Below are 27,024 nucleotides of genomic sequence, written 5' to 3'. Positions count from 1 at the left end.
AGAAAGCAGTTAACCTGAACAAATATTAAGGAAAAAAAGCTTAATAATCAGACGCACAGTAAAAATAATGGTGAGAGGCAACCTATTGGGGATTGAAGATAATCACCCTTGACAGAACTGGTCTGACTTTATTCTTGATCAATTGCCGATTTCGTTCCTTTGTCATGTGGTGTATCCTCACTTTCACGTACTCTTCAGCGATTTTTTTGCACAAATTGTAGATATGATTGTCAAGCGGATCGAAGTCAAGGATGTGCTCCTCCAGTTTCTGGAACCACTTTTTCTCTGAGCACACACCCAGGACTTCCAAGATAAGGTGTTTTGCCCTTGCCAGCACCGTTGTAATGGCATCACATTCAGCCTGCAGCCGTCGCAGCCCCTTCTCAACTGCTTCACACAGGCCAATGACGTCTTGCGATGGCGAAACAAGTCCACCCCGGCTCTTCTGCTTAATTAAAGGCGCAAGCGCATCAGAGTGCAGGGCTGTGATGCACTGATCGCATGTTGTCGTTGCACTAACTTTTCGCACAATGAAGCCTGCTATATATGGCACCACGGCACCGACAAAAGCAGAAAGACTTTCGGGCCAGTCAATGCGATGTGTGTAGTCGTGGTCATCGGGCTGCAGGACTGATGACCTGCGCATGTCAGTGACCGTGCTTTTTGCATCTACCATGGCTACAGTAGTGGTTGAATTCAAGATGGAGACGATGTCTTGGGAGCAGTTTCCAGAATTGCAAGACGTCACTTCCGTCTGAACCAACAGACGCTTGTATGCAGCCATGAACTGCGCAGCTGTTGGATTGTTGTTATGTCCCCCTCGTCCACGTATGGACCCGAAGAAGTTCTCGGCGTGATCTTGACTGAGTTTGTGGGTCAGCAAGTATTTCAGCTGATCCTGGCCGACAAGCTCGTCGAACATTCTTTCGGTGCTTGCCATGCATATCAAAAAGCCAACAAATCCAGTTTTTTTTAGTCCTTCTGTAACTGGACGTCCTGCCGGATCTCTCAGCCCGTTTATGTACGCCCTGGTCTCCAAAAAGAATTGCTTCCAGCAGGATTCACTCTGCTTACGAAGAGGTGCCTTATAAGACCTTGCTAATGGGTTCCTGGAGTTCATGATGTCGAACAAGTGATCGAAAATTGTAATAAACTTTGATGTTGGGCTGGCACCCTTGAATTGTGGCAGCTTGAGCACTTGCTCGCAGAAGTCCAAGGCATCGGCAACTGAGGCACTGAGTGCTTGTACAGCATATCGGACCTTCATTTTTTGCTTTTCCCACTGAACGTGGACCTTAGTGAGCTTGTTGCCAAGACGCAAACCCTCTCCACGTTGCAAAGCCTCCAATGCTACTACATAAGCCCACTTCACATGCTTTCCTTCAGCGTCGATGAGGTGGCTTACGGTTGCCAATGAGTTGTGGATGAGCTTAATCATATGGCAGGCATCTAAAATAACGTGAACATTTTTAGTGCAATCAGCTGGGTTGACAAAGCTTGTAATAAACCCATCAGAGTCCGGTCGAAGCTGAGCACCTAAGCACTTAGCCATAGTGAAGTTCGATGAGGCACCGTCAAATGTAAGAGAGACAACTTCAGCCTGAACTGATGCAAGCTTCTCAATACATTGTTTGGTCAGCTCCGCCCTCTCCGCTCCAGTTAGTGTGTCAATTAAAAAGTATACGACTGGCATCTTGAGTCTGATGTTTATACCAACAATCATGAAGACACACACATTTCTGGCTTCGGGGAGACTATCATCATCTAACCCCGTTCCAAAGTCTACGTACCCGACAACTTTGTCTCCAACGAGTTCTACGTGTTTCCTTATGGCCATGTCATCTACGACCAGAGCGCAGTAGAACGGTTCACTTCGTGCTTGTGCAAACTTTTCGAGGAAACAAAATGCCTCACTCGTGAACCCAGGAGCTCCGTGGATTGATCGATACCAATCCCGAAGTGTTCGCTGTGACGGAAGGGCACCATTGAATTTGGATCGGACGTACTCGTATGCGGCTGGAGAATAAAAATGTAATGTCAGCGCGAACGCACGGAGCTCAGGTGGGTACTTGCCCTTTTGTTCGTTGCTTGCCCTGTACAGAAGTTGTTGAATGTCACTTGAAAAGGCAGATGCAAACACGTGCGAGCCTTCCTCGGACAGGAGTTTTCGTTCTCTGATTTCTTTTATGATTTCTTGTGCTGTCTCAATTCTCTTCGCAAGCCTTCGCTTCGTTTGCTGCAGCATCTTAATTTCCTTCTTCAACTGTGTTATCTCTTCTTCAGAGGCACTGACTTTGTCCTTGTACCATTGTTTGCTCGGCGAAAACGCAGTTGATGGCTCTCCAACTTCAGGCATTTCGCAGTCTTGATGCTTGCGCGCTGAACGCTTCCTTTTTACCTGAAATGGACACCACATATTTTTGTTCAGTTGTCACAAAATTCGGCGCATTTTAGGAACAAACAAAGAAAAAAACCGCCGCGCGCACGGCGTCTCGCCGCCGCGAGCCCGACGGGGGAGAGGGAAAGCCCCCGCCGAGCCAAGCGCGTGCCTCTCTCTCCACCGCCGCGGCGTGCGCCGAGGAAATGAGTCATCCCCGCCGATTATTCTCGAACATGCGAGTCGGTTCTACAGCTGACAGGGGGAAGAGGGGGAAGCCTTGCGTGCGCTAAGACACGTCCCCCTCGCCCGTCGGCTTCGGCGCCGCTCAAGAACACGCTCGAAACTTCGAGATGCGACCCCCGACCTCTGACCAATGGGGACGCGCGGCCGGTGAGAAGAGGAAAGGGAGACAGCACTGCCAATGCTGCGTGTATGTGCGCGCCTACTCGGGCGCGAACAAACAGACGGAAGAGCGAGCCTATAAAGAAGGACGTTGACCGCTATCAGTCAGTCCGGACCGCCGCTTAAGCTTCATCGAAGCGCGCCCGTTCGACTCCCGGGGAAACACCACTCGGCCAGCATCGGACCAACGAGGCAACGGTCGCCAGTCTGCGGGACGGCATCGTCATGGAACTCTGGTCGTCGGACTGCCGCAGTGCCCGGTGAACAAATTGTGTTTTGTTTGTTTACCTCTCTTTCGAGTGTTAGTGCACTTTAGGTGCAATATTGCCTCTGTATTGCATTCTCTCTCGAGTTCAACATTGCATGCGTTGCATTGTTTGGTTAATCACTCTGTATGTGTTTGTACTAGTGATTGTGAAACCCTCTGTATCGTCTCTTTTGTTGCATAAACCTTGTTTTGTTTTGTAAACCTTTGGCTCCGACCCATTCTCTGGCTTGCGACCAGCGAAAGCTGGGCACCGAACGCCCAAAAACCTCTTGTCACTTGGTAGCTGGTCTCCGCTGAGTTTGCCACGCTGAGTCGAGGGCATCTCCTTCGAGTCCGAGACCGCTACCCCCACACGCTCTAAGGGTGTCTGGGAGCTTCCCACTTAAAAGTGCGCGAAGTCTGGGTGACAATATATTCTGGCGTCCGCGACAGGACGTTTGGTGTTGCAAGCACAGAGAACGGAGAAAGAGTCAGAAGGAGTTTACGAATCGTAAGCGAGTGTTAGCAGCAGAGCGATATTGTGAGGTGCCGCGCCGAAGCGGTTAGTGATGTTCACCGTTTAGAGGTATCCATTGCCTTGAATGTAGAGTTCGGTCTCCAAAGATGAGCCTCAAGGAGCTAAAGGAGATAGTAGAGGTCGGTCTCCAGATGGGGATGACCGGAGCCGAACTTCGAGAATGGGTGGACCAGGAAAGAGAGAGGGCTCGAGAAGAGAGAGAGAAAGAAAGACAGCGCGCTAGAGAAGCCGCTGAGAAAGAGAGGCAAAGGAAACGCGAAGAAGAAGAGAGAGAAAGGAAAAGGCGCGAAGAAGCGGCCGAAAGAGCGTTTGAAATAGAAATGGCAATCATTCAGAGGAAGATTGCTGAAATTCGGCGTTTGAACGACGTCAGGAAGCCTGTGGAGCTTAACCCCGTAGAGGCCGGGTGGAAGACTAACGAGTATAATTTATTGACAACCACGGAAGAGGTTGCAACTGGCTCCACTAGTGAGAATGAGGTTGTGGAACAGCCTGTTCCTGCAACTGAAACCACCAAGATTGAAGAACCGACCGGAGTGTCGCTTCCTCAGGAAATTGATTGTGTAGCTACTACAGAGGTAGTTAGCACTGAGAAGGCCAAACTGATACTTCAGTCAGAGGGCACCATAGGGCAGTCGCCTGAAGATGAGGAAGAAAAGAGTTGGAGCTCCAGCGACAAATCACTGTGCTGCACGCCTGAGGGTTGCAGTAGGGACCATGAGGAAGAGCGGTCAAATGTCAAAGAGAATGAATGCTCCGACGCCATCATATCTCAGGAGAGCTCACTCAGTGATGACCCGGAAGCCGTTCCGAGTGAACCCTTGAGCAGCGAGGGGGGCTTTCACGATGTGGAAGGCGAGGAAATCGGTGCCTATGACGAAGGAGAGGAAATTAGTGCCTCGGAGGAAGGAGACAGTGCAGTACAAGGAATGGAGCAGCACTGCACTGAAACTAACGAGCTCAAGAAAGTATCAGAGAAAACTGTGGAAGCAACACTGAGCGAAAGTGAGGAGAATGAGTTATCAGCGGCTAATGAGCCATGCTCAGAATGCCCCTCACAAGGAAGGCTCCAAAAGAAGAAAAAGGATTTGGAAGAAGAAAGCTCAGCCCTCGAAGAACAAAAGAGAGCTGAACCAGTGGTTCCATCGCGAGAGGCCGTCTCGGATGATGCAAGTGCAAACGAACCGGGCGTGCTCCGTAGAAGAGATTGGAAGAAGGAAAAAAGAAAGAGGAATGAGACGGACACCACCAAAGCACGTGAAGCAGAAAAGCAGAAACCCTGGAGAAAATTCAGGAAGAAAATGGGAAGGGACAGAACCAAGCTGAAGACAGCCGCGCCGAATGCAAGCGAGCTGCCCGAACATCACAGCAAAGTCAGAAAGAAGCTCAGAGGAATGAGCCCAGCCTACAGCAAGGACTCAGTGTGGAGGCGCAGAACGGAAACAGAATAGCGCACACGGAAAAGAGAGCAAACACCTGAAGCGTAGCCGTCGTAAGCGAACTGGCGTTAAATTTGCTCGCAGCAGACGCGCTGGCCGCAGGAAGAGAAGAAGAGCTCGAGGTCTGGGCGCAGAACCAGACAGGAGTGCGAACAGGAAGCGGAGCCAAAACCGCGTTCGGAAGAGAAGCCTCAGAATGAGGCGGAAGAAGAGTCGAACTCGCGACAGAAAGAGAAGCCGCAGTCGCTTGCGAAAGAGAATTAAAAGCGCGACTGAAAGCTTCAGAGAAACAGTCCTGTTCCGAGCCCACGGTGTAGGCCGAATCTGGAAGTATAGGCGAAAGCATGCCTCATACTTGTGTGCTTCTTGTTTGCAATGTTGTGTTAATGTACTGCCCAATCGCGGCTTGTTTCGAAGTGCACGCTTGACATTGCACTGTGTTACGTATGTGGAAACATCATTGTATTGATGTATGTATTTTGGCATTCGCCACTGACTTTGTGAGCGCATGCATGTGCGCGCGAATTTTGTGTTTTGTGAATATTGTTACACAATATTCTTAAAGGAAGGGGCAGTGTCACAAAATTCGGCGCATTTTAGGAACAAACAAAGAAAAAACCGCCGCGCGCACGGCGTCTCGCCGCCGCGAGCCCGACGGGGGAGAGGGAAAGCCCCCGCCGAGCCAAGCGCGTGCCTCTCTCTCCACCGCCGCGGCGTGCGCCGAGGAAATGAGTCATCCCCGCCGATTATTCTCGAACATGCGAGTCGGCAGCTGACAGGGGGAAGAGGGGGAAGCCTTGCGTGCGCTAAGACACGTCCCCCTCGCCCGTCGGCTTCGGCGCCGCTCAAGAACACGCTCGAAACTTCGAGATGCGACACCCGACCTCTGACCAATGGGGACGCGCGGCCGGTGAGAAGAGGAAAGGGAGACAGCACTGCCAATGCTGCGTGTATGTGCGCGCCTACTCGGGCGCGAACAACAAACAGACGGGAGAGCGAGCCTATAAAGAAGGACGTTGACCGCTATCAGTCAGTCCGGACCGCCGCTTAAGCTTCATCGAAGCGCGCCCGTTCGACTCCCGGGGAAACACCACTCGGCCAGCATCGGACCAACGAGGCAACGGTCGCCAGTCTGCGGGACGGCATCGTCATGGAACTCTGGTCGTCGGACTGCCGCAGTGCCCGGTGAACAAATTGTGTTTTGTTTGTTTACCTCTCTTTCGAGTGTTAGTGCACTTTAGGTGCAATATTGCCTCTGTATTGCATTCTCTCTCGAGTTCAACATTGCATGCGTTGCATTGTTTGGTTAATCACTCTGTATGTGTTTGTACTAGTGATTGTGAAACCCTCTGTATCGTCTCTTTTGTTGCATAAACCTTGTTTTGTTTTGTAAACCTTTGGCTCCGACCCATTCTCTGGCTTGCGACCAGCGAAAGCTGGGCACCGAACGCCCAAAAACCTCTTGTCACTTGGTAGCTGGTCTCCGCTGAGTTTGCCACGCTGAGTCGAGGGCATCTCCTTCGAGTCTGAGACCGCTACCCCCACACGCTCTAAGGGTGTCTGGGAGCTTCCCACTTAAAAGTGCGCGAAGTCTGGGTGACATCAGTCTCAAGTAAGAGAAAAGTGTAGCTGCGAAAGCAAATGGGTTTCATTTCTTACCATGAACTTAGTGCTTCATAAGACGATTTTACAGAAGGGTGAAGGGCGCTTCCATATTACCACGCAATCACAATAACTGTTACCACGCAATCACAATAACTTCTTTTCAACAACGAAGCAAAAAAATAGCGCGCAAGGCACTCCTTTTTTCCACGAACACAATTTTTCAGCACGATACTAAAAAAAGAAACCACTAGCGACAAGAAGCTCAGACGTTTCCTTCCATTTGCTTCCATCCACTATCCGACAAGAACCTTCGTCGAATCTCGACTTCGGCAGCCGTATTAATGCCACGAACACTTCTCACTTGAGAAAGGCGAATAATTCTGCCTAGCGTGTCATGGTTTAACATTCTCCAGTAATACTCACGGGCTTCTGTAGGTGCTGCGGAAAAGCAGGAAACACAGAAGGCACACTTCCCGCGCGCAGCCGCGTCGTCTGTCCGGTGCGGTCAAAGCACTCGGGCGCGAAGTGTACGGAGCACAGGCGATCTCCATCTTTTGCATGCCATCTTTCACGGCGAACGGCCCGCTCCCACAGGCTCCGCAGCTCGGGATTTTTTGGAAACCTGCCAGTAATTTAGGCACTATTATTTGTTGCACACATCTACCACATCAGTTTGCGCCGCTCGACAACGCGCGCGTAGGGCTCAATTGAACACGTTTTCGTGTACTTACAGGTGGAATGTGAGGCCACAACCCTTCTTCAGCCTGTTTGCAAATCCGTAGGCAATGCAAGAGGCAACCATTATCAAACCGTTGGTGTTTGCATGCCCGTCGTGTCAGCTTGCACTCAAACAGCGCGCCAAAGCAACAGCGCGAGCCGGCGTCAAGCGCGCTTTCTGCCACTGGCAAGATGGCGGCGGCCGGCTTCACTTGACAAGCGGCCCCTCCACTCCAGCAAGTTTTATATATCCTCCTTGGTGAGCGCTGGTAGGAGGTATGGTTGAGAAGGAGAAGCTCGGATTTCTCAGGAGCAGGAGAGAGGCCAGCGGTGGTGAGAAAGGATTCGATGAGATCTAGGCCACGTTGCAGGGTGCCCTGTACGTGAGCGGGAGAGCCAGATGAACACCAGAGAGTGATGTGATGCAGGTCGGGAATTTCAGCTAGCTGGGAGGCGAGAGGGGCCATAGCGAGATTGAAAAGGGTAGGAGAGAGAACAGCACCTTGAGGAGTGCCACGGGTGAGGTGGTGTGGGTTAGACAAGTGGGTATCTACTCGAAAGCGAGCCACACGTTTAGAGAGGAATGAGCGGATATAGGAGTACATGCGGGAGCCACAATCCAAAGAGGCGAGTTGAGAAAGGATGTGATCGGGGCAAACACCGTCAAAGGCCTTGCGAACATCGACGGTCACAAGTGCGTAAATTTGAGTAGGTGTAGGGGACAGGAACGTTTGCTGGAGAATCAGAAACATGTCCTGTGCACAGACGCGGCGTCGGAAGCCAATGAGAGAATGGGGGAAGAACTCCCGTGCCTCAAGAAAATCAGAGAGGCGAGTCAGAGCCATTCGCTCAAGGGTCTTACCAACGCACGACGTATATATGGTTAGGAAAATTGTCTAGGTACTCCTCTATGAGTCCTTTTAACATATTGGCGGGGAGGTTCTTAGTATTCCTTGGGAGGGTGTTGTCAAAGAATTCTGCCGTGTCAGCCCGCCTGTGGTTGACTAGTACTAAAGATCTGATTGATACAGAAATATTTGACAGCAGGGAATTAGTGAGCACCACCTGAGGGAGCTTATACCGTGGCCAGGGAGTACCAACAAAGAGCGTTGGGTTCGTTGTAAATATAGGGTTAGCCAATCCAGGAACAGGCTCCAAAGTTCTTAAAAATGTCCGCACTGTGATAAGCTGAAACCGCGAATTGAGAGATCAGGTATCCGCGCCTCCAAGTACAATACAGCATTAGCTACTGATTTCGGCAGACCTAAGCAAAGGCGCAGACCGCGTCGCTCCATAACAAACAGGGGTTCACACTTGTACTTTGGGCACCCAGAAAAGAGAAACGAGCCGAATTCAAGGATTGGCCGTACATAGGTCTTATAAAGAAGAAGTAGAGTGTCTCGTCGCATACCGAATTTTTTGTTGCTGATCCTCACCAACCGGCCGAGGGCACGCTCACCCTTAAGCGCAATACTTCTAATGTGTGGCCGCCAGTGTAAATGCGGGTCATATATTATACCCAAGTATTTGGGTGAATAAAGTTGCGGGATGAGGATAGAGTGATACGAGAGAGATGTAAAGAGGGGTTGCCCAAGGGAAAACAAGGACGGCACACTTGTTGAAATTTAAAGTTAACTTTATGGTGTCTAGCCAAACTTCCAGAGCATTTAAATACTCTTGGAGTAATTGGTACAGGATATGAATGTCTTTGGCAGAAGCTAAAAAAGCAATATCATCCGCATACACAAAACTTTGACGACTGGGTGAATAGGGACATCACGCATTAGTATGTTAAACAATAACGATGAAAGAACGGAGCCTTGTGGGACACCTCTAGACTGGGCGTATGTTGTAGAAGTTAACGTACCCTTAGAACAAACGAACGCTCTCTTCCTCAAGAACTCACCTATCCACGCAAGGAGGTAGAAAGGAGTTTGTACATTAGCCAGTTTATGAAACAAAATGCTGTGCTCAACGCTGTCCTAAGCCTTTGCAATATCTAAGATGGCGATGCACTTCTGCTTCTTCCACTTCTGAGCCCTATGAATATTATGTCCAATCCCGTTAGCAGTATATTACAAGTAGTCTAATCGTTCAATTAAATTATTGTACAGCCGTTTTGCGTGTTGCCATCGGAGGTGAAGCGCACTAGCCGAGTGCCGCCGCAAGGCATCAATTACAGTAGTTCGCTTAAGCAGATCACCGCGACGTCGGTGTCCCCATCTGTACAGACCGCTACACGTTTAGAAGATGACGGGCTGTCCAGCATCAGACGTTGCATGTCTGAGCGAATTATGCGATATTCATCAAGAAGAATCTTTTCTCCTAAGAATTTGTGTCTTTTGTCCGGCTAAATCAAAGTACATCCTACGCTTTTTCCCTTCACTATAATCAAAAAGCAGGTTACCTTTTTGGCGTGTGCAAGCAAGCAGCTGCAGTTTAAACTTTCAATATTTCAGACGAACTAAAGAACGTGGCAGTTTGATATTACGACACACTTCTGTCTCTCCATCTGTTAGGGAATATTATTGCAGTGAAATCATTGTTACTAGTTTAAAAAGGCAGTTGATGTTATTGCAGGACCATACAGACGCCTAAAGGAAGGAAAAAAAAGGTCAGTGAGTGGCACTGGCAGTGATATAAGGTGCCCTTTCCACCTGTTTCCTAATAAAATTATTGAAGTCGTACAACCGCTAGCAGTGTTTTCAAGTTCATTATGAAAAATCCATGCGCTAACAAACAACGACACAGCAGGGACACAGCGTCTTTGAATGACAGCTTTTGCAGCATTTTCTGGCGACTGTCTTTGGTTTCAAAGAAAATTCTCTAATGACGATAAAGGGACGTGACATAAGGCAACGTGTTACATGATCGCCGTCGTTAAATTTTGCGCGAAGGAGAGTGTGTCCACCGATGTACAGGCAGGATAATTAGGCTAAAGTGGTATCCATCTTTCAGAGAGCCAGAAGCAGCTCATGCGCGCTCGGGTGCACCCATATCGCTATCAAGGCTTGCGCCGGCTCTGGCGGCCGCAGCAACCGGTTTCCAAACAGCTCCGACACGGCCATCCGGAGTGCCCCGTGCCGCGCAGACACTTTCTCCGCTGAGAGTGTCTGCTTCCTTTGCAGTGTTACTCGACGCTTCGGCTGTGCGGTGCCCTCGAAGTCGACTCCGTAACTTTCGTTGGCACTGCTATCTGGGATGGCTGGTGTGTACACGAAGAAGTCAACGGACGACGTGTTCGATACGTCCGAGGATGCCCTCACTGTTAGGCTCCAACAGATCGCCCAAGATCAGCTTGTAGAGACTCCAGAGCGGAGAAAGGAATCCCTCGCGGAACTTCTGCAGCTTTTATCAGGTGAGGTAGAAATTCGACTGCCTAAAAATGAGTGAACGAGAGTGCAGCCGGTTTACAGGCGGCTTTACAAAGTGCCAGAGGCGGGGTAATCTTATATTTCGTTTTTTTTAAACGTTATCTCACACAAGCAACTTAAGCTGTCACTAGAATAACTTCTGGCGGGAAGCTTGGCCACTTCACCGGTTATTTGTTGCCATTGTTAAAATTCACTGAGGTTTATATTCCGACTGAGATTTTAAGTCGAGAAATAATCAACCTCGGTCCACCGAAGGAAGACTGAAGTAAGTAGAACTTAGTACGTTCATTCACCTCTTCTTAGTTACGCAACGTTGCCGGACCCATTATTATAAAGAGCTTTCTTGGAAAGACGCTAAATTTTATAGCACTAACAGTTTAAGACCGACGGACTAAAGAGTTTTTACCCTTTGTGACGTCTGGTCACCAGCGACTCATGTCCAACTAGCGACCTTTTTTTGAAGAAGCTAAACGCAAACTGTTTCAGAACCTTCTCGCTGCAGATAAACGTGAATGCTAATAATTTTCTAGTCATCACACTGGTCTGCACGCAGTCTGTGTCTGTAAAAGCGGTCAAAAAGGCACATGGAGTGCCTAGGCGAAGAATCTTTCATAAAAAAAAATTACGGATTGTAGGGTTAGGATGGAAGAGCGGATGTTTTACTGAGAACACACCTGGAAAATTTTAAAATTTTAACCCGCTGTCTATTGCAGAGGAGGAGGATCTCAATTCCCTGAAGGATGCGCAATTTCTTCTGCGTTTCCTGCGCGTGCGAAAATACAACGTTGAAGCAGCCCTGCGCACAGTGAAACACTACTACAAGATCCGGGAAACCAGCGGTCCGGTTTTTCGGGACTTCCTGCCCTCCAAAGTGTCTCCGGCCACGCGAAAACTCATGATGGTCATGCAAGAAAAGGACGTACATGGACGCCGTATCTTCCTGTTAAAACCCGGTGGGTTATGTTTCCGAAGCACCCTGCCATCATATTGTAGTGAACTGTTCGAGCATAGATCAAGATCATTTTTATGTAGGTAGAAGGCTTCGTGGTTTCCACCTATTGAAAGCGTTGTTAACCCAGTGGCCAGCTATTATCGTGCCAAAATCCTGGAAAGAAACAAAAAGTGAGACGATGCCGTCTCATACTGCAACCCTAGAGTGCGCTAGCATTTGTAAGCAACAGTAAAAGAAATTCTGGAGTAAACAGAAAGCTTTAGACAAGATACGCCAATCTTGTGACGTATGCATGCAAAGTACATTTCCTGCATGACGCGGGTGTACACGTATACAGGTCCGCGGGCGCACTTGGCGAGAAGGTCTTCCGCAACAGTGCTATCTAATATGTTATTTAATGGTTAATCAAGGAGCACGCGAGTCTTTAGCTCCACGTGTCACGTCAGTTGCGTCTGCCACTCTGAAAACTCGTAGCAAAAAATATTCTTGCTGCGTAAGTACCCCAGGTATAATTATACTGTCACGACCAGAGGAGCCGTGAAGGTAGGCGTCGGGAAGAACCCAAGACTGGGAGCCTTCTTTTAATTGTAGAGCCAGGTTCCAGGACATTGAACAGAACAAGCGCGCCTCGAGAGCCTACCGCCGCTGCGTCGTCGCTTTCGCCTCAGTGCAGACGCAGCGCGGCGCGTTAGGCGCGTGGAACTATTCCCCCCTGCGAAAGGAAACAACGTCTCGATGTGAAATGGCATATGTGCGGCGAGAGAAGGAGGAGGAAAAAAGTAATAGGGGTGAGGTGAACTATACAATTCGCGCTCGTTGAGATGCGGGAAGAGCCAAGTTCGCACGTGGGGTAAGGGGATAAAGGTACGAAACACAGCGTGAACACAGCGCTCAGTCAAGCGAAAAGTACGGCTTTAAGCGCACTACATGCGCGATTTCAGGCTGTTGATGCTGAGTGCTGACGATCACAGTTGCATGGGGCCCAACTTCGTAGTGGACGCTGTTCAGGCGGCGCAGGATTCTGTACGGGCCAAAATACCTATTGATAAGCTTTTCGCACAGCCCCTTGCGCCGCACGGGTGTCCACACCCACACCTGGTCACTCGGCTCGTAGTGCACGTCCCGGTGTCGAAGGTTATAGTGTCGGGCGTCGGCGGATTCCTGGTCCTTGGTGTGCTAGCGGGCCAGCTGACGGGCCTGCTCTGCTTGTTCCACGAAGTGGCCTGCTTCAGGGGGGAGCTCTCCGTCGCCGTACGGGAGCATGGCGTCTAAAATCATGCGGACCTCCCTGCCATACACGAGACGGAACGGGGTAAGCTGGGCGCTTTCCTGCGTCGCGGTATTATAGTCGAAGGTGACGCACGGCCAGACCGCATCTCAGGGAGACATTAGGCTCGACAACCCGGAGTCCCCCATGTGGGTCGTCATAGGTAACTCTAGCGAGAATGCTGGAACGGGGTGGCACCGTAATGGTATCGTCCGCGACTCGCAGGGCGGACCGAGGACCCTGGTGCGCAGGTTCTTTTGTGGCCTTTGCGGTAGAAAACGTCACCAAGCGATTCGGGAGGTCTATGATAGCACCGTGCTCGCGAAGAAAATCGATGCCAAGGATGACATTGCGAGAATTAACATTCGCGAAGAACGACAAAAGTGCCAACGAATGTGCAGCCTCGAACCGTAACCCGGGCCGCACACATACCGAGTGGTGCAACAACATGTCCGCCGGCCGTACGTATGTCGGGACCGTCCCAGGGTGTCGTCACTTTTTTCAGGGCCGTCGCAAGCCGTCAGCTGAGGATAGAGTAATCTAGGCCCGTATCGACCAACGCGCTGACCTCCATTGTGTCGACGAGAACAGGGACATCCAAGGAGACCCTGTGGATGACTCAGTCGATGCGGCGGCGGAAGCTGGTCGGCGGCTGGGGTGGCGTCTTCGGGGCGATTCAAGCGGCACGTTGGGGGAAACTCTTCGACGATGCGGCGTTCGGCGTCGGGGCGATCAGGTCGGTGCGGCGGCGGAAGCTGGTCGGCGATTGGGGTTGCGGCGTCACGGCGATTCGAAAGGTGCGTCGGGGAAAACTGTTCAGCGATGCGGCGTGCGACGTTGGGGCGATTCGGTTGGTGCGGTGGCGGAAGCTTTCGTTCGGCGGCCTCGCCTCCAAAGGTCGCCGGACCTAGTTTTCCCGACGAGGTCTTGAGGAGCCAGGTTGTCCTGAGGTGAAACGGGACCCAGAGAGCGAAGACCGGCGTGGAGAAGGCGATAGCGACTCGCGGCGCGGAGGAGACGGTGAACTACGCTGGTGGGTGACAATATGTAGTGTTGTGCTGGCCTGGTGCTGGCTAGTGGTATGCTCCATGCCTACTAAAGAGAGTTTTGTAATATTACTCGATTCGGCGCAGCAAGTAATTATTTTACACGGCCGACAAACAGGCTGTTGACCAATTAAGGTGCCACACGGAAATATTCAGACACCTGAGGCGAAAGACTACTATTTCAGTCAGAGTCATCGCAACTGTGCTGAGAAGCTTATGCTGCCATGACGTCTAGAGAGCGGTCAGCTCTTTTTTCGCAACCTGAAATTCGTAGTTATTTTACAAAAAAAAACACTTTATAAGCTGAGTCATGTACTCGGGCAGTGGCTTCACTTCTGGCTCAAGCACATAATTAATCCCAAAATCACAAATACTTTTAAGGAAGTGCCGGTGATAGAGTAAAAATATCTGAATACAGAAGAAATATTTGGCACCTACGACTTGACGTGTAGACTTCATTTGAAACAGCCGCATTTTCTCTGTTTTCTCAGGTTCTTGGAATCTAGATGAATCTTCATACGCCGATGTTCACCGGGCCATCGTGTTGTGCATGGAACACTTGGCTAAGGATCCAACCACCCAAACGTTGGGCATGGTTATTCTTTTCGACTACGGAGGCTTCACACCCGACAAAGTGCTCGCCATTAATGTGGGCTTGATTAGTCGGGGCTTGGAATATTTACAGGTAATTAGAGGCGTCGAGATTCCGCGAAGAATTCAACTTTTTGTAGATAGAAGCAACCGAAGAGAGCACCCTTTTTGATTGCCCACAAATATTACATTGACATCATTTACCTCAGTGTTATAGGGGGATATATGCAAAATAATGAAAGGAGAACCAAGAAGAGACAGACGAGCCAAACTCGCCCAGCTCAGCACAATCGGGGAAAGCGTTAGCGCGAACCAACAGGAACGAAAGAGAGACAGAAGAACGGAGGACAAGGGCTGAACTACCAAATAAATTATCATTTTCAAACTGGCCAGACTCTATACAATCCAATACGCCAAGAGCCCAGTGGCTTGAGCAACCATGAAAGTGAAAGCAGCGCCCACGCAAACAAGCAACTTTATTAGTGATGGCCAGATACCAGCAAAATGTCACTGTCATGCAGCCAAACGCTGAAGGGAGTAACGAAGTTAAGAAGCACAGAATGCGTCTTTAATTCACAGCAAAATTAGAGTCAACAGGGCGAAGCGAAAGCAGAGTCAAGGGAAAACGCTCAACGAGAACAAAACAAAATACAGGCAACAACAACAACATGTGTCTGTGGCTAAAAAGAATTCCAAAATGCCATCAAATCCAGGAGGTCATGGGAAATCACAAGGCGGATGCACCAGCGTTGTCGGCCGCTACAGTCGGTCCCTGCGCTTGCCTCGGCCCCTGGCAGCTGTAGTAGCAGGCTGAAGACGACAACGAATCCAGAGGACCTGCCACCGGCTCTCATCGCATCTGCGCAATAGTTCCACAAGAATCAGCGAGAGGCGTTCCGCGTTATGGCGATGGCATGAGGTATTGTTCAGGCTGGATGTCGACGACTGTGTACATTTCTGAATGTTTTTAAAATTCCACATGTACTACAGTGTCCCTAAAGAGTTCTTTAATAATTAACATTAGTTTTAAAATAATGTAACTATTATATTAAACCATAATGTATATTTTCTAAACATTATTAACATTATTTCATAGCTGAAAGGTTCTTGGGAAGAAAAGAATCTAAATTATGTCGTACACTTGCCTTCAATTGCCTTCAACTTCGAGCGCACGCATCCGCCGTAGAATTACATGTTGCGTGGAATCACAGGTGGTTAGCCAGGCACATCACACAGGGCAAAATAGCCGTCGCGGTAGACGTTGCCAATGTTGTCGTGGTTCACGCATACCAGCAACCGTAGATCGTATCCCAGCGCTGCGCGCAGAGCTGTCAGCAATCGCTGCTGAATGGTGACCGGCAGGTAGTCGGCGGCCAGCAAAGGCTGCCCCGGCCACAGAGCTACATACACTTCGCAGTACGTCTCTATCGGGCAGTCTGGCTCTTTGATCAACAAGCAGGCAGTGCACACAGACCTGTGCACTGTCCAGCCGATAGTTGCATCGCATCCGCCAACTGCCAAGGCAGCCGCAATGCGCCTCAGAAGAGCGGGACACTCATCAAAAGTAGGCGCAGCCGTAAGACGGAAGACCCGCCACGAAACTAAGCGCTGGCGCTGCGCCATCCAGCCGCGCAGGCATGCTATCCGCTGGAGACGTAATTCGTCGCTCTCAGCAGCTTCGACAGCTTCGCATAACGCACCGTGAACATCGGAGGGCGGCAGTTCCCGAAGTCGCGGCAACCACGGGCAGTTCTCTTCGTCCAAGCGCAACAGTTGCTCTGCACGGAATCCACGGAGCAGCAATTGCAGGTTTGACATCTGGATATCCGCCATTGAGGAGCCGAGTTGTGGTACTGATGCGGCGATGGTTAGCCGGCGTTCTTCGGCGTAAGGAAGTGCACACCCCTTTCGATAAGTTAACAAACGCAATCACTTCCCCGGCGCAGCTGTTTCCATTGCTCACAAGAAGATGTGCAGATTAAAATTGCACTTCTGAGTGTTGCTGCTGATACATCTCGTTCTATTCAGGCTGTATTTATGGGTGGCTTGCTCTAATTACTGGCGTTAAGCCCTCTGCCGGGCGCAATGTACTCAAGGCGTCACTCAGAGGCACTCTATCATTCTATGCTTTGTCATCCGGCATAGATTTTATGAATGATGCGGAAGTATTTATCTCAGAAGAAGCACTGTCAAGCGCTCCCAAAATGAAAAAAAATGCGTACAAAAATATATAAGATAATATGAAACCAGGTGCCGCATTTTTCAGAATCATATGCGTTCAGCGCCTCTATAACAAGTTACTGGCTGGCTGTCTTCATAACTCTTCGTTCTTTAACGCTCGCTGGCTAAGTACCCGCCCTTTCACGGGATTATTCTTTAGTCGGGGGGGGGGGGGGGGGGGAGCGCAAAAATAATCTTATCGAGTGGTCTAGCTGAGCGAAATAAACAGCTCGTGTTCACGACAGCAGCTGGAGGACAATGCCATTCTTCAAAACGGGTGCCTTACTGGCTTTATCGATCGACGAACACGTCTCAGTCTCTTAAGCAAGTCATTCTGGTAGGTGTTCTCTGGGAGGGTGAAATAAAGGTATAGAGAATCCGCGTGGCACATGCGGCACTGGAGTTGTTCTATTTGGCGACTAAAAACTGGCGATCTCAGCCGCTTGCTCGGCATCGGCTACAAACGCTCGAGCACACTCTAAACGATTTGAGGCCCGCGTTCGGCAGATAGCATTTATTGCCTAGCTGCTCTCGCTGGCTGATTTGTTTTTTTACGGCGCTGCAATCGACGCGTCTAACTTCAGCGCGGGCTTCCCAGGTATATACTGGTAGCGTGCGTTTTATAGAAGCCCATATGTTCGAAACGTGCAAGTTTGGGGGTGGAAGACAGCAATCTATGGCACGAATGCAAAAGCGTGGTCATCGATATTGTGACGAAGCAGGAGAATGGCAGCCGCAGACGTAGACGGAAACCTTTGAGCGGCCGAATTCCTTCCCAAAAACCTAGCCCCGCCCAACCGCTGGTTAGGCGAATGGCAGTAGTCGCTGCTCCGTAAAAGGAAAGCATCGTGTTGATGAGGAGCAAAGTACTTACAAACAAAGAGAAGGGCAAAAAAAACAAATGTCGACAGGAAAACCACAGAGGAAAGTTGAAAAATACCGTCGATAAGGACGGGGAACAAAAGTTAAGAATAGCATGCAGAGAACGAGAGCGCAGTTTAATATACGGAGTGAAGAGCACTGCAGTCACGCGAGAGCTGCGATTTTAAACCACCCCAAGGAATAAAATATCAGTTCGTAGTCGACGACGGGCGCACTTCCATCAGGAACGACTTTATAATTCACGTTGCCGAGGTGGCGGAAGACTTTATACGGTTCCTAATAGCGGAGAAACTGTAATTCGGACAACCATTTTTGGCTTACAGGAGCCCACACCCACAAGGCCTCACCTGTTTATAGGGCACTTACATAGGGCGGAGGTTGTAATTTCGGGAGGCCGTGTTTTCCTTCGTCTTGGTGCGCAAGCAAGCGAGCTGACGGGTTTAATGACTTTTTCGGCGAAGCTGCCCGCATGTAGTGTGTGTTCGTCACCTGTGCGCAGAAGCACCGGATAAAGCGGGCTGTTAAAGCAGGCGGATAAATAAAAATACGGAACGGGATAAAGGGGGCTGTTCTCTGAATCACTTTTTTATAAGCAAAGGTAACGTAGGGCACCATCTGGTGCAGCCATGCCCATGGCGAGAGATGTTGCAACTCGCTGGCAAAATTTTCAACGAGCCCACTGCCACAACTGTCTTGTAGTTGGACGAGCTAGCGAGCGACGGCTACTCCCTTCTCGAGCAGCAGGGGTACGTTGGTGGCAGCGCTGCCCTCGTAGTCGTGGAAACAATCATTCCTCACGTGAACGAGCATACTGGACCGGGGTGGCACAATTGCATCGTCGTCAACAAGTCGCAGAGCATTATCATCAGCCTTACTACGCCCACTGTTGGGCACAGACCTCTCCCCAGACTCTTCAATTAAACCTGTCCTTCCCCAGTTGCGGTCATCGTATCCCCGCAAACTTCATCTCATCCGTCCACCTAACATTCTGCCGCCCCCTGCTACGTTTGCGTTCTCTTGAAATCCACTCCGTTACCCTTGAGGACCAGCGGTTACCTTGCCTTCGGATTACATGCCCTGCCCAAGCCCATTTTTTCCTATTGATTTCAATTAGGATGTCATTAACCCGCGTTTGTTCCCTCACCCACTCCGCCCGCTTCTGATCTATTAAAGTTACACCTATCATTTTTCTTTCCACAGCTGGTTTCGTTGTCCTTAACTTAAGCTGAATCCTCTTTGTTAGCCTCCATGTTTTTGCCCCGTAGTTGAGTACCGGTAAAGTACAGCTGTTGTATACTTTTCTCTTGAGAGATATGGGTAAACTGCCATTCATGAGCTGAGAGAACCTGTCCTATGGGCTCCACCCCAATCTTATTCTTCTGATCACTTCCCTCTCATGCTCGCGATCAGCGGTGTCTACCTGCCCTAAGTTTAACACATTCTCTTGCTACTTCCAGCGCCTCCCTACCAAATGCGAACTGCTATTCTCTTGCTGGACTATTGAACATTACTTTGGTTTCCTGCATGTTAATTTTAGCTGCATTGTTCTGCTCTGGCTGTCTAACTCATTTATCATCCGTTTCTGCTCATGTCCTGGGTGACTTAGCAAGGCAGTGCCATATACAGATCGCAAATTACTAAGGAATGGTTCATTAACTCTTATCCCCAACTTTTTCCGTTTCAGGCCCCGAAATACCTGCTGTAAAAAGGCGGTGAATAGCATTGGCGAGAACGTGTCTCCCTACGCGATACCTTTCTTATTAGAATTTTATTGCTAACTTTATGGAGGACTACAGTTATAAGTATCTGCAATCGTTATATTTTTCAATATTTTCGGATAACACTCTTCTACTCCCTGATTCCGCAATGCCTGCATGACAGCTGAGGTTTCCACTCAGTCAAACACTTTTTGGCAATTAATGAAGGCCATATTTAGGGGTTGGATATATTTTGCGCATATCTCTATCGCCTGATTGATAGTGTGAATATGGTCTAATGTCGAGTATCCTTTACGAAAGCCTGCCTGATAATTTTCTTGATTGGAGTCTAAGGTTGTCCTGATTCTATTAAGCGATTAGCTTGGTAAATACCTTGCAAGCTACGGACAGTAAGCTGATCGGGCTGTAATTCTTGAAGTCTTTGACGTCTCCTTTGTTATGAATTAAGATAATGTTAGCGTTTTTCCAAGCTCGTGGTATGCTCGAGGTCACAAGGCATTGCGTATACAAAGGGCTAGTTTTTCTCGCATAATCGCTCCTCCGTCTTTCAACAAATCTGCTGTCACCTGATCCTCACCAGCTGCTTTTCCCCTTTGCATTGCTCCTAATGCTATCTTTACTTCACCGTTCGTTACCGGCGGGATGTCCTATTGCTGTGCTTGACTGTCTCTCTCAGTTACGTTGTTATTATATCCGTTATTGTATAGATTTTCGTAGAACTCTTCGGCTACTTTAACTATCTTATTCATGTTGCAAATGAAATTCTCCATTGCCCTCTTTGTCTCTTAGCGCATACATCTGGTTTTTACCTATGCCCATTTTTGTCTTGCCTGCTTTTAAGCTACCTCCGTTCTTGAGAGCATGCTCGATTTTATACATGTTAAATTTCCTTATGTCAGCAAGCATGCGCTTATTTATTAAGTTATTGGGCTTTTTTTAATGAGATCTTTAGTTTCCTGCGGTAGCATCCCGGTATCCTGTCGAAACATCCTACAACCTTATTATGCGGCGCACTCCGTAACGATACCACTGAAACGTGGTCAGTGCGCGCCACGGCCCATTTCTTTGAGGACATGATCCGCCCTTCGTGCTGGACAATGACAGCGCCGTTTGTCTGCTGAAAGTCGCGACCGCGGATGAAGTCCCTGGAGCATACACGGGGGACTACAAATTCGCCGACGTACTCAAAACCACGGATATCGACACGATTTGTGCAAGTGCCGGCGGGGATTGTCAGGTCACCCCGAGCAGTGCGAATGCTAGGCCCCGACCACTGCGTCAAAATTTCTTCAGTTACAGGGCAAGGGCGAAGCACATGACGCGATAATCGGCACCTGTATCCATCAAAGCGGTCCCGTCGACTCCATCAATTGTAACACACAAATCGGAGGTAGCTCGTTGGATGCTGTCGCTGCTGGCTGCCTGAGAAACATCGTCGCATGGTAGTCGCATAGGAGGATCTTCACAAGTCCTCGCATCGAGAGGCCGCTGGAATCAGTTTTCCTGGCATGGACTGGGAGAACGGCATCCGGAGTAGCTTGCAGCTTGACGGGGGCATGGGGGAGTGGTTGCACCTCAGCGACGGGGATCGAGCCCCTCGCTTGCCTGAAGTAATGTGGTTATGGCGTAACGAGAGATGAGATGCTATCCCATGTGGTCGTTCCCCGTCCTGTGGGCACTGGTCCTACGGCGCGAAAGCATGCAGGCCCACGCGGCGGTATGGGCATGCCCTGTATACGTGACCCGCCTCACCACAGTGATAGCAGTGGGGCCGACCATCCAGGGCGCACCACACATCACTCTCTCGCGGTTGCTGGTAGGCTGGCATATCGTGGCCGCGAAAGAAGCTGGGTGGGAGCACTACTGGAATCGCGGCGGTGGCATCGTACCCAAAGGCCTCACGTAGCATGGACGCATACGTGGGTCTTGCAACAAGCCGGCGACGAACTTCAGATATTTTGTGCTGTTGTGCTGCCAGGCGTAGTTCGTCCCGAATGACTCCACACAGTGGCGGGAAAGATGGCGTATCGGACGGCATCCGGAAGGCCTGCATTCCCTCTCTGACGACAGATTGGACCGGCTCGCATAGAAAAGTCTCATGGCTACCGAGAGGCATAGAGAAGTGGTCATGCCCAAAGGTGCTGACGTCGCGATTGTATTGGCGGGCTCGCTGTTCCAGCACCTTCTCCTTAGTTTCCTCCTCGGTGAGGAATTCTTCCACAGTGCGTGGTGGCCAGCACACGAGTCCTGCGAGAAGCCCTTGTTTGAAACCCCGTATGAGGTGGCGAAGCTCCTTGTCTTCCGTCTAGTTGGGATCCGCGCGTTCAAAAAGGCGGGCCACCTCCTCGAAATAGATGCGTACGCTCTCGTTGTGGCGCTGGTTGCGCGAGTGTAACGCAGCTTCTGCTCACTCTCGACGGTCTGCATTCGGGTAAGTGGCTGTCAGATTGCGGCAGAAGGTCTCCCAGGATGTAAACGAAGCTTCATGGTTTTCGAACCATGTCCGAACCGACTCCTCAAGCGCAAAATAGATATTGTGGAGCTTACGGTCGTCCCTCCAGCCGTTGTAACGGGCAACACGCTCGAATATCTCGAGGCAGTCCTCGGCGTCCTCGACTACGTCGCCATGAAACGAAGGGAGTGTTCGCGGCTGGTGACAGAAAAATTGCGCCGAAAGCCTGGTCTCAGTTGCCATGGCAGCTGCCGCCTCCGAAGACCGAGGTTGCGTCGCCCTTTTGCAGCCGGAAGGAGTTCAACTTCAGGGGATGCTCTACGGTGGCGACGGCCGCGGCGCTTGTGACCTGGGGTGAGTTCCGTATTGGTCGGTAGCATAAGCGTATTAGGAAGCGTACCCCGCAGTTGCGCCAGATTTGCCATGAATGTTGCGCCATAGAGAAACATAAGTATTTTTCACTATGATTACGGGCCACACAATCGGGGACTGAACTGCTCCAGGCTCTCGAGCGGCGGTTGTTGTTGTTGTTGTTGTCCTCTAGATAATGGCGCGTACCCAATGCGGGGGATTGGCCAAGACACAGGCGGCAACTGATAGGTGCACAAAATGTTAAACAAGAAAAGAATAGTGGGGGAAAAATAAAATAAGTATGAGCGGCGGTAAGCAAGATGGCGATGCACTTCTACTTCTTCCACTTCTGAGCCTTATGAATATTATGTCCAATCCCGTCAGCAGTATATTACAAATAGTCTAATCATTCAATTAAATTAATGTACAGCCGGTTTCCGCGATGCCATCGGAGGTGAAGCGCACTAGCCGAGGGCCGCCGCAAGGCATCAATTACATTAGTTCTTTTAAGCAGATCACCACGATGTTGGACGAAAAATGAGTGCAAGAGACCGAAGGCCCCCCCAAACTCACTCCACGTTCATAAGGCATTATGACTTCACAGCGCAAGCGCTGCCTTCCAGCGGCTTAGGACGCGCAGCCGACACGTCTACGCGAGCGACGCGGTTAGCAAAAGCGCAACCTGCAAAGTTGCAGTGCGTAGTTCATTATGCCGAACAGCCACTGCAATTGCATTCATAGAGTGCGTGACTTTCCTTAACTTTTGCATAGAATTAGCAAAATAAAAATCAATATGTACGGTGGAGGCAATAATTCCAATAACCCGTGTTCGATATATTCGGGTTCTACTGTCAACATGCATGCCCTGAAAGATCGTGTCCATATAATGCACTGACCCTTTCTTGCATCTCATTCTGACCATATAAGGGATATGAGCGCCGAAACATCAATAGGTTTTCTTTTCTTCAAGCTTTGGCTAGCGCACATTTCTAGCCAATCGCCAACTAACGAGGAGTGCTCAACATCAACCTACTTTTCAGATAGATTTCCTTATGTATGCTGTATTCCTCAGCGCCTCTTGTGTTCTGCTTTTTCGAAAACATAAAGAACCCACAGGCCCAGCTATTTTGTCAAAATGCGCGAAAGGGTGTCGCAACCCGCGGCTGTGACGCGATTCACCATGACATTTGTGTGTTTCTCCTCGCACAGGGTTGCGCGGTGGAGGCGCGAGCACGCTAAAAACTCCGCCAGTTTAACCGCTGAGCCAGTGCAGGATGGGCGGCTGTGTGCGGCGGAGCAGTGAAACGAGTGTTTTTGCCATTTTTTTTGGCCTCTGGTATGTCTCTCTTTAGACTACGCACGGCAAGCAGCAGGCTACACTGCATTCTGACGCTCAGCACGGTGTTTGCCTCTTCCAGTCGGAACTGCAGAGGCTGATTTTCTTCCTAGTCATTTCTAGCCAGCACTTTCAACGCTTCGGTTAATGAACTGTTCCTGGCTTTGTTTCTGCTTTTTCGGCGCTCATTATGCACTCAAAAATTCACTGTATGATGCCGCCGGAATGCAGCTCCGGCCCGAAAAAGCGCTGGCTGAGAACAGCGAGCATGCTGTCACATGCCGCCGGCTGCCGAAACGTTGGACACGTTTGCGAGAAGATTTAGCAGAATAAATACAGTGCGGCGGTCGACGTGTCAGCCATAGCGCGAAAACTGACTGGAGTCGGAGTGAAAAACAAGAATTGAAAAAAAGATTAAAATACAAGAGTTTTGACATGCAACAGAGATAAAAAACTGGATCGTTCAGCGTTGTGGGTGAAATGGGAGAAAAGATTGAGGGGAGGGGGTGGGGGAACGGTATTAAATGAGTGTCACGAGTGTCACTCCGGTTATTCCCCGTCAGTGTCCTCCACTACACAGAGAGCGCTAAACGTTTCGAAGAAGACGCGCTGTCAAGCATCAGATGGTGCATGTCTGAGCGAATAATGCGATATTCATCAAGAAGAATCATTTCTCCTAAGAATTTGTGTGTTTTGTCCGGCTAAATCTAAGCACATCCTACGCTTTTTCTCTTCCCCGTAATTAAAAAGTAGGTTAGCTTTTTGTCTTGTGGAAGCAAGCAGTTGCAGTTTAAACTTTCCATATTTCAGACGCACTAAAGAACGTGGCAGTTTGATATTACGACATACTTCTGTCTCTTCACCTGTTAGGGAATATTATTGCAGTGATATTAGTGTTACTAGTTTAAAAAGGCAGTTGGTGTTATTGCAGGACCGTATTGCAGGACCTGAATGAAAGAAAAAAGATCAGTGAGTGGCCCTGGCAAAAAATTCCCCTTTCACCTGTTTCCTAATAAAATTATTGAAGTCGTAAAGCCGCTAGCAGGGTTTTGAAGTTGATTATGAAAAATCCAGGCGCTAAAAAACAACGACACAGCAGGGACAAAGCGTTTTTAAATGACACCTATTCCAGCATTTTCTGGCGACTGTCTTTGGTTTGAAAGAAAATTCTCTAATGACGATGAAGAGATGTGACATAAGGCAACGCGTTACTTGATCCCCGTCGTTAACCGTTGTGCCAAGGGCTGTGTGTCCACCGATGTACAGGCAGCACAGTTAGGTTAAAGCGGTGTCCATCTTTCACGGAGCCAGAAACAGCTCATGCGCGCTCGTGTGCGCCTGCATCGCTTCCAAGTCTGGCGCCGGCTTTGACGGACGCAGCAAACGGTTTTCAAACAGCTCTGACACGGCCATCAGGAGTGCTCCGAGCCGCGCAGACACTTTCTCCGCTGAGGGTGTCTGCTTCCTTTGCAGTGTTGCTTGGCGTTTCGGCTGTGCAGTGCCCTTGAAGTCTACTCTGCTACTTCCGTTGCCAATGCTATCCGAGATGGCTGGTGTGTACACGAAGAAGTCAACGGACGACGTGTTCGATACATCTGAGGATGCCCTCCCTGTTCGGCTCCAACAGATCGCCGAAGATCAGCTTGGAGAGACTCCAGCGCGGAGAAAGGAATCCCTCCCGAAACTTTTGCTGCTTTTATCAGGTGAGGTAGAAATTCGACTGCATAAAAATGAGTGAACGAGAGTGACGCCGTTTTATAGGCTGTTTTACAAAGTACTAGAGGGTGAATAGACAAGTGTAGAATAATCTTATATTTCTTTTTTTCTTTTTTAAGCATTATCTCACAGAAGGAACTTAAGCTCTCACTAGAAAAACTTATGGCGGGAAGCTTGGCCGCTTCACCGGTTATTTGCGGCCAACAGCAGTCAAGCTGCCATTGTTTATGTGGTTTATATGAGGTTTATGTTCCGCCTGAGATTTTAAGTCGAGAAATAATCAACCTCGGTCCACCGAGAGAATACTGAAGTGAGTAAGTACTACTCAATACGTTCATTCCCCTCTTCTAAGCTGCGCAACGTGGCCGGGTCCATTATTATAAAGACCTTTCTTAGAAACACATTAAATTTTTTAGCACTAACCGTTCAAGACCGACTGGCTAAAGAGTTTCAATCTATTGTGACGTCTGGCCACAAGCGACTCATGTCCAAGTAGCGACTTTTTTTTTTAAGCTGCCAAACACGCACTGTTTCAGAACATTCTCGCTGCAGTTAAACGTGAATGCTAAAAACTTTCTGGTCAGCACATTGTTCTGTACGCAGTTCGTGTCTGTAAAAGCGGTCAGAAAGCCGCATGGAGTGCCCAGGCGAGGATACTTTCAGAAAAAAAAAAAAACAGAACGTAGGGTTAGGATGGAAGAGTGGAAGTTTTACTCAGAACACCCCTGGAAAATTTTTCACCCGTTGTCTATTGCAGAGCAGGAGGATCTCAACTCCCGGAAGGAAGCGCAATTTCTTCTGCGCTTTCTACGCGTGCAGAAATACAACGTTCAAGCAGCCCTGCGCACCGTGAAAAACTACTACAAGGTCCGGAAGACCAGCGATCGGGTCTTTCGGGACTTTCTGCCCTTGTTATAAGTCGTGTAGCGGCATGCCACCGCTGGCAACCAGTTGTCATATCACGGGTAGCGTGACCAGTTGTTGCGTCTCCCTGGGGGCTCGTCCGGGATGAGGAAACGGTCTGAAGCTTCGAAGGTTGGGGATACGAAAACAAATAATGGCAGTTTTTTTTTAAGAAACTTATTTACATAATGAAAGACAGAAAAGCAAAGAAACAAAAATTAAGAGTTCAAAGCGTCGAGCGACTGGATGAGCCTGTTACCCAAGGCCCAGAGCGTTCGTTCTCACTTAGGGCGCTGGTTAAGTAGCCTAAGGCTCCGCCCCTTAACCAGGCAGTAATTCATCGCGACACAAAGATCGGCCCAACACAACACAGCAAACGGAGGCACCTGTTGCAGAGTGCACACGTGGGCACTGGCGAGGAGGAAACGTAAGTATGCACCTCTTTCGCACTGCGGAGCTACATTCCTGCAAGCAGCACTTCTCCATCGAACACAGGTGTGGCGTAGACATGCTGGCGCCGCGGTAGCATCTGCGCCGGCTTCCTCCGATTCGTTCCGGGTCATCTCAGACGGGGTGAATCCTTTCTTCCCTTGTCGTCGGTCCATCGTCGGTCGCTTCTAGAAGGGATGGTCGGTCGCACCGAGCCGAGCGTGGGAAGAGCTCCATCGACCACTTCCCAGCTAGTTATTTTTTTTTGGTGGGGTCATCTTGGGGTCAAACGACCTTTCGAAATTTCCGCTGCTGAATCAGCCACCGTTTTCATTGCGGGTCTCAAGTTGGGTCGTAACACCTTCCAAAGTGTCTCCGGCCACGCGCAAACTCATGATGGTCATGCAAGACAAGGACGCCCATGGACGCCGCATCTTCCTCTTCAAACCGGTGGGTAGT

The 27,024-nt window shown here is 49.6% G+C and overlaps 1 protein-coding gene across 1 annotated transcript in view; it reads left to right on the top strand.

Moving 5' to 3' along the window:
• Positions 1 to 10,529: 10,529 nt before the first annotated feature.
• Positions 10,530 to 27,024, top strand: part of LOC149326983 (alpha-tocopherol transfer protein-like) — a 30,442-nt gene continuing 13,947 nt past the window's right edge. Inside the window, exons 1-3 of the mRNA XM_089564746.1 lie at positions 10,530 to 10,686; positions 11,416 to 11,655; positions 14,459 to 14,652. Coding sequence (XP_089420872.1) covers positions 10,530 to 10,686; positions 11,416 to 11,655; positions 14,459 to 14,652 — 591 coding nt within the window. The remainder of the gene's footprint in view (positions 10,687 to 11,415; positions 11,656 to 14,458; positions 14,653 to 27,024) is intronic.

Source organism: Amblyomma mixtum, chromosome 10 (genome assembly GCF_055824585.1).
Source record: "Amblyomma mixtum isolate Tamu chromosome 10, ASM5582458v1, whole genome shotgun sequence".
In the NCBI taxonomy this organism is placed as follows: Eukaryota; Metazoa; Arthropoda; class Arachnida; order Ixodida; family Ixodidae; genus Amblyomma; species Amblyomma mixtum.
Note: the sequence above shows the minus strand (reverse complement) of the source record. Positions and strands in the feature narration are given on the sequence as shown.